The sequence below is a fragment of the Talpa occidentalis genome, unplaced genomic scaffold, assembly GCF_014898055.3.
Source record: "Talpa occidentalis isolate TD23 unplaced genomic scaffold, MPIMG_talOcc4v2.1 talOcc4.2, whole genome shotgun sequence".
Taxonomy (NCBI): Eukaryota; Metazoa; Chordata; class Mammalia; order Eulipotyphla; family Talpidae; genus Talpa; species Talpa occidentalis.
The window spans coordinates 55936588-55952918 of NW_023602073.1; the positions used below are offsets into that span (position 1 = coordinate 55936588).

Here is a 16331-nt window from a genome sequence, read left to right on the forward strand (position 1 = left end):
CATGTATAAACAAAAAACAAACAAACAAATAAATAAATAAGCATGCCTCTATTAAAAAAAAAAACAAAAAAAAAAAAAAAACAAAAAACTATAATACATTTGTATATTGATTTTTTCTATATTAATTTTATATAGACAAACTCCTTATACTCATCAATTCCATCCTGACTTTTTTTGGGGGTTGCTACGTGTACAATAATTTCATCTGTGAATACTGACATTCTTGCTTCTTTTCAATCTTTATGTATTTATTGTTCATTGGACTAGCTAAAATTCCATTATTGTATTGACTAGGATTACTGAGAGTACACAGCCTTGCCTGTTCCTCAGTCTTAACTGGAATGCTTTCAACATTTCACCATTATTGAGATGTGCTTTACAGAACTTTTAAAGATGTCCTTTAACAGGTCATGGGTCTTTAAAAAAAAAAAAGAACAACTATCAATGGGGGCCTCCCTGGTGGTGCAAGGGGTTAAATCTCAGCACTATGAAGCTATGCGCAGCCACCGCAGGACTAGTTGGATCCCTGAGCAGGGAGCTAACCCACATGGCACAGCAGACCTCTGCTGTCTCACCGGCTGCTCCCCTCAGCAGTGTATTTTAGTCAATCTGCCTGATCTGTTCACCACTCTGTCTCTGGTGAATCCTCTCACCCCCCCACCCCATACCTCTGGCCTATACCCCAGCTCTTGTATGCATAAATAAAATAAATCTTTAAAAAATCCTATCAATGTATGTTGACTATTTTCAGCTGTTTTTCTGCATCAATTGAGATGAACACCCCTTTCCCTTTAATTTAATGGGTTTATATTTCTCCTAGTCTAATATTTATTTTCTAACTTTGTAAATGTCTTCTGTTATACATATCTTTTCAGGTTTCCCTTGTCAGCTTTCCCTCTTTACGCATACATTAAATGTTAGTCTTCTCTAGTTTCTACCTTTACTCCTCTTGTCACTCTTTTTTTCAAGCTCCTACTTTTTTGTAGGTCTCCTAAGATTAAAAAAAAAAAATAGTTTGGAGATAACAGGGTTTTCAGATACTGTGTCTCCCCACAATCTGTTCAAGCAGGCTTGAATCCAAGTCAAAGCACTGACAGATTGGTGGCTTGAGTTCTGTTCTGTCAAGCTGCAATTATGCACCAAGACAGATCCCTTAGGGTCCTGCCTTTGAATGGCAAATAAAATCTCTGTCCTGAGCCTCCCTGGTGGCACAAGGGGCTAAGCACCGCACGAAGGAGCAACCCATGGCCTCTGGGTCGTAAGTTTGATGCGGCGTGAGTTCTATCCCCGGCCGGCGAGGGAGCAACCCACATGGCCTGGCAGACCTCTCCTGACAAACCCGCTGCTCCCCTCAGCAGTGTATTACATTCAGTCTGCCTGTTCTGTTCCCAGCTCTGTCTCTGGTGATTCCTCTCACCCCCACCCCCCACCCCCGCCTCTCACATCTGGTCTGTACTCTGGTCTTGTATGCATAAATAAATAAATCTTTAACAAATTAAAAAAAAAAATCCTCTGTCCTGCCCACCCTCAGGATTGGTTGGAAACTCAGAAGAATAAATATGGTAGAATAAAACTCTCAAATTATTCACAGGTAAGAAATCGTTCTTGTTACCAGGATTGTTAGGGGTGGTGCGATAATGGAGATGGTTTGGATTTTGAAGATGATGGAATCTAGATCCACTTCCAAACCAGCAGTGTGACCTTGCACTTGTTACTTAACATTCAAATCCCATCTCTTATCTAGCGTCGCAGATAAAATCGGCAAAGCCCTTGACAGAGTAAGAGTTCAGTGAATTTAGTGATTTTTTTTTTTTTTAGAGATTTATTTATTTATGTACACAAGAGCTGTGGTACAGGCCAGATGTGCAGGAGGGTGAGAGGATTCACCAGAGCCAGAGCGGGGAGCAGAACAGGCAGACTGAGGAAATACACTGCTGAGGGGAGCAGTGGGCGAGACAGGACCGGTCTGCCGCGCCACGTGGGTTTCTCTGGGCTGCGGACAGCTTCATAGCGCGGTGCTTAACCCCTTGCGCCACCAGGGAGGCCCGAATTTAGTGATTAAGCGAGGAAATGCACGCGCATATGATCTGAAAAGCATGAAACACTCCATTAACCAAAGCAGTAAACCTTCCGCGCTCAAACATCCTAAGCCAGTTCCCCAGTAACAGCTTCAGGTACGTAAAAAAGTGGATGAAAAGGACTAAAACATTCTCTCCCCCTATTCCGCAAAGCCCAGCGCCAGGATTCCACGGACGCCAAGTTGCGCCCAAGGGCCCCAGGTGTGGAGAGAGCCGCCGGAGTGACGGGCACGCCCAGAGGCAGGCACGCTCCGGCCGCCTGGGGGCTCCAGCTCCCGCTTCCGGGACCGGCCGCGCCGGGCGGGGAGACGCCGCGCCGGAGTCGCTCCCAGGGGTGCCTCCGGGCCCCCCGAGTGCGCTCCCCACTGCGGTCGCTAGGGGCGCTTGCCCTCTTCTCGCCCTGCACGGGTTCTCGCTGGCGCACGCGCGATTCCTTCCTCCAACTTCCCCGCCCCCCAGCCAGCGACGTGCCTGCGGCGCGTTCCCGTCATTTTTTGACAGCGCGCGCGACAGCGGCGAGGCGAGCGGAAGTCCAGCGCGGCCGCGGCCAGAGGAGGGGCGGGGCCGAGGGGGAAACGCGGAGCCGGAAGTGTAAGTAACTAGCCTGCCTCCCTGCGGGCGCGGGGGAAGCGGGAACCCCGAGCCTCCCGGCAGGCGGGGTGTGGCCTCGGGAGGCGGAGGGCGCTGCGATTGGCCCTCGGCGGTGGCGACGGCGACGATTGGCCCCGGCTGGCGGAGCGGGTGAGTAGGTGGTGGCAGTTGAAATTCAAAAGTGGCGGGTGTGGCGCGGCGCTGGTGGCGGCCGGGGCCCGGAGCGCGCGCGATTTGCGTCGCCAGCGGGCGAAAGAACGCCGGTCCTGGGAATCCCGCTGCCCCGGCCTCTTGCACTGCACCCCCCTGACGTGTGTAGGTCCGAGCTGGACATGGATCCGCAGGTGAGTAGGGACGGCGCGCGTGTCCTGCCGCGGGCACCCGGGGTCACCCCCGTGCTGACGAGTCCCCTGCGCCCGGCCGGTCTTGGTCCTGCCTGCCTGGAGGGCGAAGGTGGAAAGGGGTGAGGGAGCGAGAATGGAGAAGGTGGGGAGCAGCCGGAGATCGGAGGGCAAGTCAGTTGATCCAATTCTGGGACTCGAGAGTCCCCACCCCCTTCCTCACTTTCCTGTTTCTGGGAGTTCCCATTTGAATTCCCAGGCTGACACGTCCCGGCCTCTCCGTTCCTACTCACGATTGCAGTTTGTGATTGAGAAGGGAGAGCTCTGAGATGAGCTGTACCACTGGGAAAATGGTATCTGAGGCCAAATCCCTGCCCGAAATATCTTTTGTCTCCTCATTGCTCAGGGTGTAGGAGGAGGAGAGACGATAGGGGGTAATCTAGACTGAAGGACTGCTCATTTTCTCTCCTTTCCCAGGTTTTGCAGGAACATGGGACAGGTTGACTTAGTTTCTTCTCTAGAACAATTTTCCTAAGAGTTGTACAGAAAAGCTGAGATGGAACGAGCAAGGGGGAAAGTTGTGGGAAGGGACATCAGATCATGGAGAATCTGGGATTGTTGATCCCACTGCTTGTAGGGGCCATTGTGAGCACTTCGACTTTTAGCCTGAAAGAGCTAGGGATCACTGGATGATTTTAAGCAGAGAAATAAGACTTGTTTTATATTTTAGGGGATTATTCAAACTGCTGCATTGAGATTATACTGTAAGGGCCAAGAATAAAAATAAAGAGAATAGTTAGGAATGTGGCAGATTTTCTGGACTTTTGCACTATTGAGCAGGGGCTGTCCTGTGCATTATCTGATATTTAGCAGTTTCAGTTTTCCTGGCCTCTGCCTACTAGATGCCTGTGGCAATCCCCCCATAAGCATAACAAAATGCTTCCTGATATTATCAGCTGTCCCCTGAGGAATAAAATCACCCCCAGTTGAGAATTAGTGGAATATGATGGTCTATGTGAGAGAGGATGGTGACTTGAATCAACATAGTAGCAGTGGAAGTTGTAACAAAGGATCTGATTCTGGATACTTTTTGAAGATAAAATCAGCTGATAAGGTGTAGAGGACTGAAAACTGGGTGTTGTGGCTTCAGCAACTGAACAATGGTAACTGACATGGAGAAAACCCTAAGAAGAGCAAATTTGAAGGCAATTGCATATCAGGAGGTCAGTTTGGGTGAGTTAAATTTGATGTGTTTATTAGACTTTCAAATAGAGACTTCTGGTGGTTCCATACAAGTTCAGGAGCGAGATGTGGGCCTGAGATAAACATTCAGGACTTGTTAGCATGTGAAGTCCATGGGAGTGGACTGGAATGTAGATAGAGAATAGGAATGCCACCATTTAGAGAGATGAGGAGGTAGGAAAACCAAGAGGATGGTCTCCTGGAAGTTAAATGAAGAAAGTGTATTAAGGAAGAGGGAGTGATGAGTATCAAATGCTGCTGTTGGATCAAGAAACAAGATGAAGATTTGAGTTAGCAACAGGTGGTTACTTGTGACCTTGAGAGCAGTTTTGATGGAGTGATGGGATGGAAACCTGATGGGGATAGGGTTAGGCGAGAAATAGCATACAGTAAATACTATATGAAGAACATTTTTGAAGAACATTTTGCTGCAAAGGTCATCAAAGAAAAACAGTAGTAGCTGGCAGGGAAAGCTGAATCAAGAGACTCGAGGTTGGATACTGATAGAAGTGATCCAGTAGAGGATAGAAAATTTGATAATATAGAGGAGAGAAGGAAGAATTGCTGGAGCATTGTTCCTGAGTAGAGAAGTTGGGATCTGATGCATAGGTGGGGTACAGGGGGGAGTGGTGTTGCTTTAGGAGGACATCCATCTCTGATCTTCTGAAGTGGGCTGGGGACAGGGAGGGGTTGGTGAATATCTGTTGTATAGAAGGTTAAGTGCTTATGCTTCTCATTGTGGAAAGTTGGAAGTCACCATGTATAGCTTTATAGATGGGAGAAAAATAAGTTCTCTTTGGAGTTGTTTTGAATAAACCAAACTTTGAATACATTTTCTGAACTCACACAAATTCTGGGGAGATGGGTCATTAGTAGATCCACTCTGGTAGTGCAGATAGAACAAAGAGCATAGTTTATTTAAAAAATTGGTGTCTGGGCCTCCCCGGTGGTGCAGTAGGTTGAGCGCAGTGCTGTGAAGCTGTCTGCAGCCTCTGCAGCACGGGTTCGATTTCCGGCCAGCCAGGAAGATACCCACATGGCACAGCAGACCTCTCCTTTCTCGCCTACTGCTACCCTCAGCAGTATCTTCGGTCTGTCTGCCTGTTCTGCTCCCTGCTCTATCTCTGGTGAATTCTCTCACCTTCCCGTTCCTCTGGCCTGTACCCCAGGTCTTGTATAAATAAAATAAATCTTTAAAAAAATAAAGAAAGAATTGGTGTCTGACCTTGGAATAATGAAAAACTTGCCTTTCACGCTACATTTGGTTAAATTATAGTAGATGTTCTTTGTACACGTTTCTGCAGGTGGAAGAAAAAAAATGCCACCACTTTTCTTTTTTCCTTCTCATTTGTTTAGAAATCAGTGATTTGGATATATCACAGTTGATTTAAGTATTTCCTTTGTGGTGGACTTTTAATTTCATTCCTTTAAAAATGTATCCTGTAGTGGCAGACATTGAGTAGAAGCCATTGTACTGGGCACTCTGGATATGGAGTTGTGAACAGAACAGACGTGTCCTTATGATGCTCATGACCTAACGTCAGGAAAGAAAATAAACTAAAAATTTTAAAACCAGGGTATTAAGTTGTTTCCATTTTCTCTCTAGTGACATTCTGTGAACATCCTTGACTGTACCTCATTGTTTCACAGATAGCTCAACTTACTTTCCCAAAGCTGAATTTAGCATCTCTTAAAAAAAAAAAAAGACCCTTTGGGTAATCTCAGAACTCTCTGTATTATTTCTTACAACTGCATGTGAATCTTCAATGCTTGTTAAATGAAACTTTAGTTAAAAAGCAAAAGAAAACAAAACCATGGCAGGGATCTTGGAGTTAGCATGCCCTCTACCTACTGCCCCATACCAGCTCCCTGAAGATCTGGTCTTGGTTTCACATAATCCAGCCACTCTTCATCTTCACTGCCTGACCTCTTAAATTGATTTCTTTTTTTTTTAAATTTTTTATTTATTTATTTTTTTTTAATAGAGGCATGTTTTTCTTTATTTATTTGTTTGCTTGTTTGTTTGTTTTTTTGTTTATACATGCACTGAGTACAGTCAGAAGCGCAGGAGGGTGAGAGAATTCACCAGAGCCAGAGCGGGGAGCAGAGCAGGCAGAAGGACCTACACTGCTGAGGGGAGCAGCGGGCGGCAGGAGAGGTCTGCGCGCCATGTGGGACCCTCCTCCGGTGGCCGGGGAGCAGCCGGGGATCGGGGATCGAACCGGCACTGCAGAGGCCGCGGGCAGCTTCGCAACCCAGCGCTCTACCGCTGCGCCACCGGGGAGGCCCTTAAATTGATTTCTATTAAGCCCTCAGACTCCTAAACAGCTCTCATGAGTTGTGTGGGAATTAAGCTCTAATGCCCTAAGGCATCCTTCTTATCCATCCAGTGAATATATACATTCTCGGGAGAATTGAGATTTGAGAACTAAGATAATTGTGTGTAGAGATTAATTATTTTACAGTACCCCTGCTTGGAAAGACAACCCTAGTGAAAGGTTCGGCGCGGTAAAGAAAGGAGAGCCAGGCTACATTTCTCAAAGGGAGGGAAAGTTTATTGCGCCCCGGGCGGACCTCACAGACCCAAGGCGGGGGTCAGTGGAGTCGCGCCCGTTGTTAGGGGGAAGCAGGGTTTTATAGGGCGAGGAGAGGTCAGGTGGGTAGTTGGGCTCGTATGGCGGGAAAAGTTTGTAGGGCAGGTAGAGGTTCTTTGTCTGAGATGAGACTCAGTAGGGGGAGGGGGGAGGCTCATTGTCTGAGTCCTCCAGGCGGGTATCTGCATTCCTGCCCCCCAGGTGGGCTTCCTGGTTGGCTCCTGCATTCAGGCCTCCTGCATGGACCTTTCACCTAGAAAGCAAACTTTGGGAAGCCAGAGACTTTATGTTCATTACTCTTGCCCCAGCACCTAGAATGTCTGGTACAGAGACAGAGTAAATGTTCAACAAATCTTTGTGCCACAAACCTTGTTGCATGGGTGAATGAAGGGATGATGCAGTCTTTCTGTCTGTGATAGCCCTGATCGACTTCCATTTATTCTAAACATTGTTCACAGCTCACTTTCACTACACATCTGGCTATATTATTCTCCTGAAGGTCAGAGAGAGATTGACCTTGGAATTAAGTTACTGCAGTCAGAAGTTGAGCTATATACATGGTGCTTTCCTGATGGTGGGATAGGAATAAGGTCACCAGATGTCCCAGTTTGTGTAGGATTGACCTTGTTTTAGCACTGAAAGTCCTGTGTCCCAAGAAATTCCTCAACCTGGGCAAACCAGACTGATTGGTCATCTAAAATAGGGGCTGGGCATCATCCCGAGGCACTGAATTGGGCTGCTTAAGGAGAGGCTCTCTCTTTCCCACCCCACTACCTCATACCTGTAGCTTGGAGGTTTTCGAGGTCATGCTATTTCCTATTCTTCCCCCTGCTTGCCAGCCTACTTCCAGCTCATTATTCTTTGTAGTAGGTTCTTTTGTATATTTTCACATGCTTGATCAGAAATTGTACCCAACTCTCCGTGTATGCAGCATTGAGGCATAGCCTAGCACCAAAGCCCTACCAAGCAGGGAGGTCTATGATTGAAAACATGGCCTCCAGAAACAGACTATCTAGTCTAGCCTGGCTCTCTGCCTTTTACTCACTTCTGACCTTAAATAAGCTATTTTACCTCTTAGTTCCTTCCTTCCCTCATGACAAAATGAGGCTAATAATAGCACCGCCTCAGTGGGCTGCTCTGAGAATTAAGTAAATGGATACAGATTTAAAATGCTTCTACATTTTCACTTCTGGCTTATTTTGCTCAGGAGTGAGGCTATTACACAGAGGACATAGATATAGGTTGTTATAGGTTGGCAGCGTATCTCAGGGTGAGAAAGTGCTACTCTGGTGTATTGTAACAGCTCCTGAGGCCTAGAAGTTGAGGCTGTGTAGCACTGGAAGCTGAGGCAGCCTCCGGAACTTTGGGAAGAATTCTGTACTTGCTATGGGAACTTCATCAGCCTGCCAAGATGGCAATGCCAGCGGCCAAAAGGGCAAATATTTGACTTCCACCTGCAATAAATCAGATTTTAAATGTAGAAATTTGCCATTCAAAGTCACAATGGAAGACATATAGATATATTCTGGAAAGATGGACCTGTGGTGAAATCAGTAGGGAACACATCAGAAAAGAAAACAGCTTCTAAGAAGCCATCTTTGACGCCCCACGAACCATGTCATCACCATGGGAATTCAATATTTGTAACAACTGCCTTTTAGTTTTGTACTAATAATGCCAACAGGGCATTTCAGGACACAAACAAGAAGGAAGAATAGTTGAAATTTCTCAAGGAGAAATAGGGCATAAACACAAAAGCCCCTCACCTGGTCTTTAACCTTATCTGTCTGTCTGCACTCTCCCATGTTTAAGATCTTCAGCTCTAGCGAAAAGGACCCATTGGTTTCCCAGCCATGATCAGTGCATATTTGAATTTTTGCCTTTTAAGAGGTCTGTCCATTTCTCTTTGCTTATTTAAGTGCTACCCTAAAAGTAGTACTTTAGGGAATTTAGTCGAACCCTAATATAGTGCATTACATCCCACTTCTCTGGGCTTTTCATTACCATGTGATCTGTGAGCTCTGGTTTGTGGCATTAGAGGTACGCAGTTCACACTAGTTGGTAGTCATGTTGACATTTAGTCTGGAGATATCTGGAAGGGGAGTTCTTGGGATGTTCGGACATCAAGGTATTTGTCTTAAGGGTTTCTCTTTTTCCAGCCGAGATCGCCCTTGCTGGAAGTAAAGGGGAACATAGAACTGAAGAAACCCCTGATCAAGGCGCCTTCCCGGTTGCCTCTCTCAGGACACAGGCTTAAGAGGGGGCCTAAACAGATGGAGGATGCCTTGGAGCCTGAGAAGGTGAGCTGGGTTTGGAAAGTGGTGTGTGTGTGTAGAGCGAGAACTAATCAGGGAAGGTAAAGCGCTCTGTGTGTGTGTGTGTGTGTGTGTGTGTGTGTGTGTGTGTGTGTAGAGCGAGAACTAATCAGGGAAGGTAACTATGACCTTATCCTTGTCTTTTCTCAGAAAAGGACACGAGGACTGGGCACAGCAACTAGAACTGCCACATCTTGCCCCAGAGCATCTATCCTCACCACAGTGCCACAGACACAAGGCCAGACCACAGGTGGGCTCTGGGGGTGGACAGAGAGCAAGGATATGGAAATCCAGTGCTCATTTCCTTCAATTTTACCTTATTTTGACTAGGTAATAAGTTTCACTAGGCTCAAAATTCTTAAGGTACAAATTTGTTATACAGTGAAAGGTCTCCTTCCTGGTAACTTCCACCAACTAATTACTTTCCCTCTGTGGGAGCACTTGTCCTTCCAGGGATACTGCGGATATTCAGACAAATCTGGACATGTGTTCCAGTATTTTTAATACAAATGGTAGTGTACTTTACACATAATTCTGCTCCTCTACTCTTTTTGCTATCTTGTTCCAACTTGTTTCCTGGCATGCTGAGTAATTTCAGGCCCCAAGAAGGGCATCTCTGAGCCAGCTGATTTGGGAGAAGAAGGGAGTTCTCTTATTTCTAATCAAAAAAAGCAACTCCCCTACTACAGCCCTGCAAGAATGCAGCCAGTAGAGTGCATCCTTCTACAGTTGAGTGATCCTTCTACTTTTTCCTCTCTCCCATCTTCCAGCAGCTCCAAAACTTCCCAAGAAGACAGGACCTCGATGTTCCACAGCTGTTGCTACAGGTAACAGCACTAAGGAGCTGAGCTGAGCAGGGATTTGGGAGTGTGTACAGGGAGAATGATGGAGGTGGAAGGACACGGGTGCTATCATTCCTTATGTCAACTTCCCAATTGTCTAGTGTTGAAGAATCAGAAGCCAGGCCCTGCTGTACCTGCTCAGAAGCCAGGCAGTAAGTGACAGACATAACCATTGGGTGAGAGACTGGGATAGGGAAGAGGAGTTGGTGACTATCTAGAAAAGTCCATTTGTTCTCTTCCTCTTTCGAGGGGAAGGAGATGTAGCATTAGGTGTGGAGGCCCCCAAGGCTAGGAGGGAGGAGATAGCCATAGCCATGACTTCCCTGACCCTCATCCTTCTGTGCCCACCTTAGCAGCTGCTGCTCCTTCCGTGCCAGGAGGAAAGAGACCCAGCAAACGTCCAGCCTGGGACTTAAAGGGCCAGTTATGTGACTTAAATGCAGAGCTGAAATCCTGTCATGAGAGAACTCAGACTTTGGACCGGGAGAACCAAAAGCTGCGGGATCAGCTCAGGGTGGCCCAGCAACAGGCCACTACACTGGGGACTGAGCGCAGGACACTGGAAGAGGAGCTGATCAGGGTGCGGGCCCAGGCTGAACAGGGCCAACAGGAGCTGCGGAACTTGAATGCCCGGGTCCTGGAGCTGGAAGAACGTCTGGGCACGCAGGAGCACTTGGTGCAAGAGCTCCAGAATGAACAGTTGGGATTGCAGGAGGAGCGGAGGAGACTGACTGCCCGGCTGGAGGAGCAGGAGGTAAATGGAAGATTCTCCTTTCCAAGTTGTCCTGCAGTCTCTTTGGGCTTAGCCCTGACCGCCTCCCTCTAGCACCTCTGTCTTCTAACCGTCTGTACCCCAGGACACTCCCTGCTCTGTCTTGCTTTTTGCCCCACTTCTTATCCTTGACTCCGTTTTCGTAGTTTCCTCCTGGATCCCTTTTATATCCCTCCCTATGTCTTTCTCTTCTCTATCAACAATCCCATGGCATTCTTTCCTTCGAGTGTCCATTTGACTCTTGCCCTGCACCAACTAGATTGAATTAGTTTCTCAAGTCACTTCAATTCTCGCTTCAGGGCATTTTGCACATGTGCTTTGCTCTTCGTGGAATGCTATTTCTGTATTTCCTCATGCCCTTGGTTTGCTCTGGACTTTTCATTATCGGCCCAAACATCATCTTCTTTGTGCCCCTTCTGGATATTCCAAGTAGTCCCTATCCTAGTACCATGATTCCTTGGGGGCAGACAACCTCCCCCTACCACCCCATCATGACTTGTTCTCATTCTTGGTTATATCACAACCTCTGTGTCTGTTCTGTCCTTCAGAGGAGGCTGCAGGCATCAGAAGCTGCTCTCTCTAGCAGCCAAGCGGAGGTGGCATCTCTGCGGCAGGAGACTGCAGCCCAGGCTGCCTTACTGACTGAGAGGGGAGACCGTCTCCATGGGCTAGAGATGGAGCGCCGGCGCCTACACAACCAGCTCCAGGAGCTCAAAGGCAACATCCGTGTATTCTGCCGGGTGCGCCCTGTCCTTCCGGGGGAGCCCACCCCCCTCCCTGGCTTCCTCTTGTTTCCCTCTGGCCCTGGTGGACCCTCTGATCCTCCAACCCGCCTCAGCCTCTCCCGGTCTGATGACCGGCGTGGGACCCTGAGTGGGGCTCCAGCCCCCCCCACCCGCCATGACTTCTCCTTTGACCGGGTATTCCCACCAGGAAGTGGACAGGATGAAGTGTTTGAGGAGATTGCCATGCTTGTCCAGTCAGCCCTGGATGGTTACCCAGTATGCATCTTTGCCTATGGCCAGACAGGCAGCGGCAAGACCTTCACAATGGAGGGTGGGCCTGGGGCAGACCCCCAAGGGGAAGGGCTGATCCCTCGGGCCCTGCGGCACCTCTTCTCTGTGGCCCATGAACTGAGCGGCCAGGGCTGGACCTACAGCTTTGTGGCAAGCTATGTGGAGATCTACAACGAGACTGTCCGAGACCTGCTGGCCACTGGGACCCGAAAGGGCCAGGGGGGTGAGTGCGAGATTCGCCGGGCAGGACCAGGGAGCGAGGAGCTGACTGTCACTAATGCCCGATACGTTCCTGTCTCCTGTGAGAAAGAGGTAAGCACTGATGGGCACTGGGACTGGAAAATGGGGAGGGGTGAACACTGACACCAGATGGGAGTAGATGGGAGCGGGAGAGAGTTGAAGGCTGAAGGAAGGATAGGGTAAGTTGCCACGTTCAGGTTTTGTCTGATGGGCTACAAGGACTGCCTTGGTAGGAGCCGGGAGTGGAGAGAGTGTTGCATCTGCTGAAGGGGGAGGTCTCTGGCCTCCAGGCTGTTCCTCTTTTCACTGGGCACACCGATCAGGGCCTTTATGCTTACTGTCTCCTCTGCTGGAATGTTCTTCTCCTGGAATGGCTTGTCCCTCACTTGCCCTGTAAGATCTTAAAGCAATAAGGCTGCCCTGGCCATTCTGTCTAAAATTGCAAACCTCACCCATCCTCACACATGCCTTATTTTTCCATTTTATCTTACTCTTTAGTACTCTCAGACATACAGCACATTTTCCTTATTTTGTCTCTTCACTAGCCAGAAAGCAAGCTCTAAGAGGGCTGACTTTTGTTCATTGCTGTAACTGACGTCACTCTGTACTGACCTTCTGGCCTTTATCCCTTGTTGCTCTCCACCCCCAGGTGGAGGCCCTGCTTCATCTGGCCCGCCAGAACCGGGCTGTGGCCAGCACAGCCAAGAACGAGCGGTCATCACGAAGCCACAGCGTGTTCCAGCTGCAGATCTCTGGGGAGCACAGTGGACGAGGCCTGCAGTGTATGGCCCCCCTCAGTCTTGTGGACCTGGCTGGGAGCGAGCGGCTCGATCCTGGCTTAGCCCTTGGCCCTGGGGAACGAGAACGCCTTCGGGAAACACAGGCCATTAACAGCAGCCTGTCCACACTGGGGCTGGTCATCATGGCCTTGAGCAACAAGGTGGGAATCGGGTGAAGGGCAGGTGTGACCTGGGGCTGGCCACACTGAGCCCTGTCCTGTCTGATCACCTGTCCTCTTCAACCCTTTAGGAGTCCCACGTGCCTTACCGGAACAGCAAGCTCACCTACCTGCTGCAGAATTCTCTGGGCGGCAGCGCTAAGATGTGGGTGGGAGGGCTCTGGTGGGGGGACTATGATGTTGGGTTCCGTGGTGGGAAAGGGGAAATATTAGAGACCTGGTCCTGACTCTGCCCGGTCACTGATGCTGGGGTTTGACCCCATCTTCTCTCTCCACAGGCTCATGTTTGTGAACATTTCCCCCCTAGAAGAGAACTTCTCTGAGTCCCTCAACTCCCTACGTTTTGCCTCCAAGGTGTGTTTACCACCAAGCCCAGGCCCTTTCAGGACCCCTGAGTGGTTGGCTTCTCCACCCTGGCCCCCTCTGTCTTCTAGGTCAGGGGGCACATTCATCCAGAAAGGATTGATATTTGCCAGGCATCTTGGGCACTACCCACTTAGATCCATTTTTCAACTCTTTTGCGACTTTTTAATTGTTTTAGAAAATAAGTAGTTTAAGGTTAAAAAAAAAAAAGCTATACCCAGCACAATGAAGTTTTCTTACTACCTCTGTCCACTTCATCCTCCCCACCTGCCCTAGTAGAGGAAGTCATTTCTATCACTTATCTTTTTACTTATTCTTTCCATTGTTCTTTTTTACAAATACAAGCAATATGCATGCTTATTTCCCTCCTTCTTATAGAAAAGACACCTCTCTGCCTCACATGTATTTTTCTGTGTTTTGTTTTGCTTAACAATACAGCCCCAAGATTACTTCCCACCAGGAGGTAGAAATCATTGTTATTTTTACGTCCTTCCAGGACTCCATTCTGTGAATGCAGCAAAGTTTATCCACCAGTTCCCTCTACTGGACACTTGGATGGCTTCCACCTTCTTTCTATTACAGACAAGGCCATGTCGTCTAACTTTGTATATAAGTGATTTTGTATTTGTTTAGTTATATCTAACCGACTAGGGAGAGAGTTCTTGAAATGGGATTATGGACCAAAGGAGACTTAGAGGTTTTTCAGACCATTTCATATTGTCAATTTGGGCTCTAAACCTCACAAAGGTCAGTTGTGACTATGGTGATTTCTCCAGGAGACTTAAGCTCCTCCTTCCATTGGAATCAAATCAGAAAATTTCTTTCCTGTCTTCTCTGGAGGGTAATTTTTTCTCTGGTTACTCCTTTTCCTGAGGGGAAAACCCTACCATGGATTTGGCTTTATACAGGGTCTCTCCTAAGGTAACCCTCCAATCAGACCTGGTTGCTGCCATGGAAGTAGTCAGCTATCTTAGCACCTTGCCGTATTCTTCGCCTTTGATCAGCATTTTCCTGCTCTCCTGCAAGTTTTCGTTGTATCAACAGCATTAGCATCTAACGACATGAGTTCTTTAATATGCTCGTACCCAGTTTACCTTAAATTTCACCTGATTGTCTTAAAAATATCTTGTATATCAGTTTTGTTCCCATCAAGAGTGAAGCAAGAGCCACCCACCTTACTTGATTAAGATGTCTCTTAAGTTTGCTTTAATCTATTATAACCCCACCCCCTTTAATGCTTTTGTTGAAGAAATTGCCTCATTTGTTCTTTTTTTTTTTTTTTTTTAAAGATTTATTTATTTATTTATTTATGCAAGCACTGGGTACAGTCAGAAGCTCGGGAGGGTGAGAGAATTCACCAGAGCCAGAGCAGGGAGCAGAGCAGGCGGAAGGACTGAAGTACACTGCTGAGGGGAGCAGCGGGCGGCAGGAGAGGTCTGCGCGCCATGTAGGACCCTCCTCTGGTGGCCGGGGAGCAGCCGGGGATCGAACCAGCGCCTCAGAGTTCCGCAGGCAGCTTCGCAACCCAGCGATCAACCGCTGCGCCACCGGGGAGGCCCTCATTTGTTCTTAATAACATACCACAGTCTGGATTTTAACTAGTTGATTTCTCTCCCCGCATCTTTTGTCATCTGGTAGTTTGATTTAGAAGCTTGATTAGACTTGAATTAGATTCAGCTCTTTAAGAAAACTTAGGTGATGCAGTATACTTTCAGTAAGCACCTACTATCTAGTTGTTCCCATTTTTAATATAAAAATTGATCATTTGGTTTGGATGTTGTCAGCCTGATCTATCCATTTAAAAACTCCCTATTGACTTTACTATCTAGTGATTTTATTAATGATCATACCTGGATCTTTCACTTCATTAGGGAATTTCAAATTGGTGGTTTTCTAATTTTCTTGGTCATTCTACATTTATTAGTCATTGATTTCTTCTTTAAAGAACTTCCCTTTGAAATCTGTTTAGTTCATCTGAATTTCAGTCCCTATCGGAAAGGCAGATTAATGCTGGATTCTTTATCAATTTTTCACTATTATAAGTTGATGTCCTGGCAGCTTCCAAACTTGACCTGTTAAATGTTTATCTGGGGGATATCACTTTACAGATACTTAGGTTTTTGACATATAATCCTTTCCATTGTTAATTCTTCCCAGCTCAAATTTTTCCTGTTGCCAGTGAGCTCCTTCAAGTTGACTCGATGTCCTTTAGATAGGACCCCTGTATTCTTTATTCCATATTGATCTTGTACATTTCCTGCCCTAGACTTGGGATCATTCATTTTTTTCAAGAAGCATTATTCCCTAAATGATTGTTAATATTTTATTGGCTTATTACGTAGTTAAGCGGTGGGAGGGCTCTGGCGTCTCTAGTCCATGCTCCTGTGTGGGGCTTCTGTCCTTTCTTGTGCTTTTTCATTTCTGCCAGAGCTACTGTGCCATAACAGACCTCTTTAACCTAACACCAGAGCCTTTATTTCAGTATACGCTGAGGGGCAGCCCTATTATTGGGGGTTAGGCGGGGAGGCGATTTTGGGGAAGCTTGTTTGGTTATTCTGAAAACTTTACCCTGTCTAATCCCCTGCCCGCAGGTGAACCAGTGTGTTATTGGTACCGCGCAGGCCAACAGAAAATGAAGATGGTCCAGATCCTCTGAATATGGGTGTGGGGGGGAGGTGCTGAGGGATGCTTCCTTGGGAGGGGGGGCGCTGTATTTACCTGGGCTTATCAGATGAAGTTTTATTGTTTTTTTTTTTCCTAAATAAAGATTGAATTAGCAGCTGCCAAAGGAAGCAGGTTTTTTTCTTATCTGTGTAAAGGTGGGAACTGTGGATCTGTCCACCCTGCTAAGCACTTTGTTTCTGCGGGGCGAGGGACTTAAGGCTGCCCCGGCCCCGGGCAGATACCCCCTTGAGTGGGTGCGGGGAGTGCGGGGAGTGCGGGAACGCGAGCCCAGAGCCGAGGCCAGCACACCCGCCC

The 16331-nt window shown here is 47.6% G+C and overlaps 1 protein-coding gene across 1 annotated transcript; it reads left to right on the forward strand.

Annotated features, from left to right (window-relative positions):
* Nucleotides 1-1637: 1637 nt before the first annotated feature.
* KIFC1 (kinesin family member C1) lies at nt 1638-16135 on the forward strand. The gene is given in 13 exon segments (XM_037518700.2): nt 1638-1646; nt 2733-2888; nt 2891-3013; nt 9006-9146; nt 9312-9411; nt 9935-9988; nt 10105-10155; nt 10357-10757; nt 11324-12103; nt 12681-12971; nt 13061-13134; nt 13268-13343; nt 15944-16135. Coding segments are annotated over 13 exon segments (2301 nt in total). The 3' UTR covers nt 15989-16135.
* Nucleotides 16136-16331: the final 196 nt, after the last annotated feature.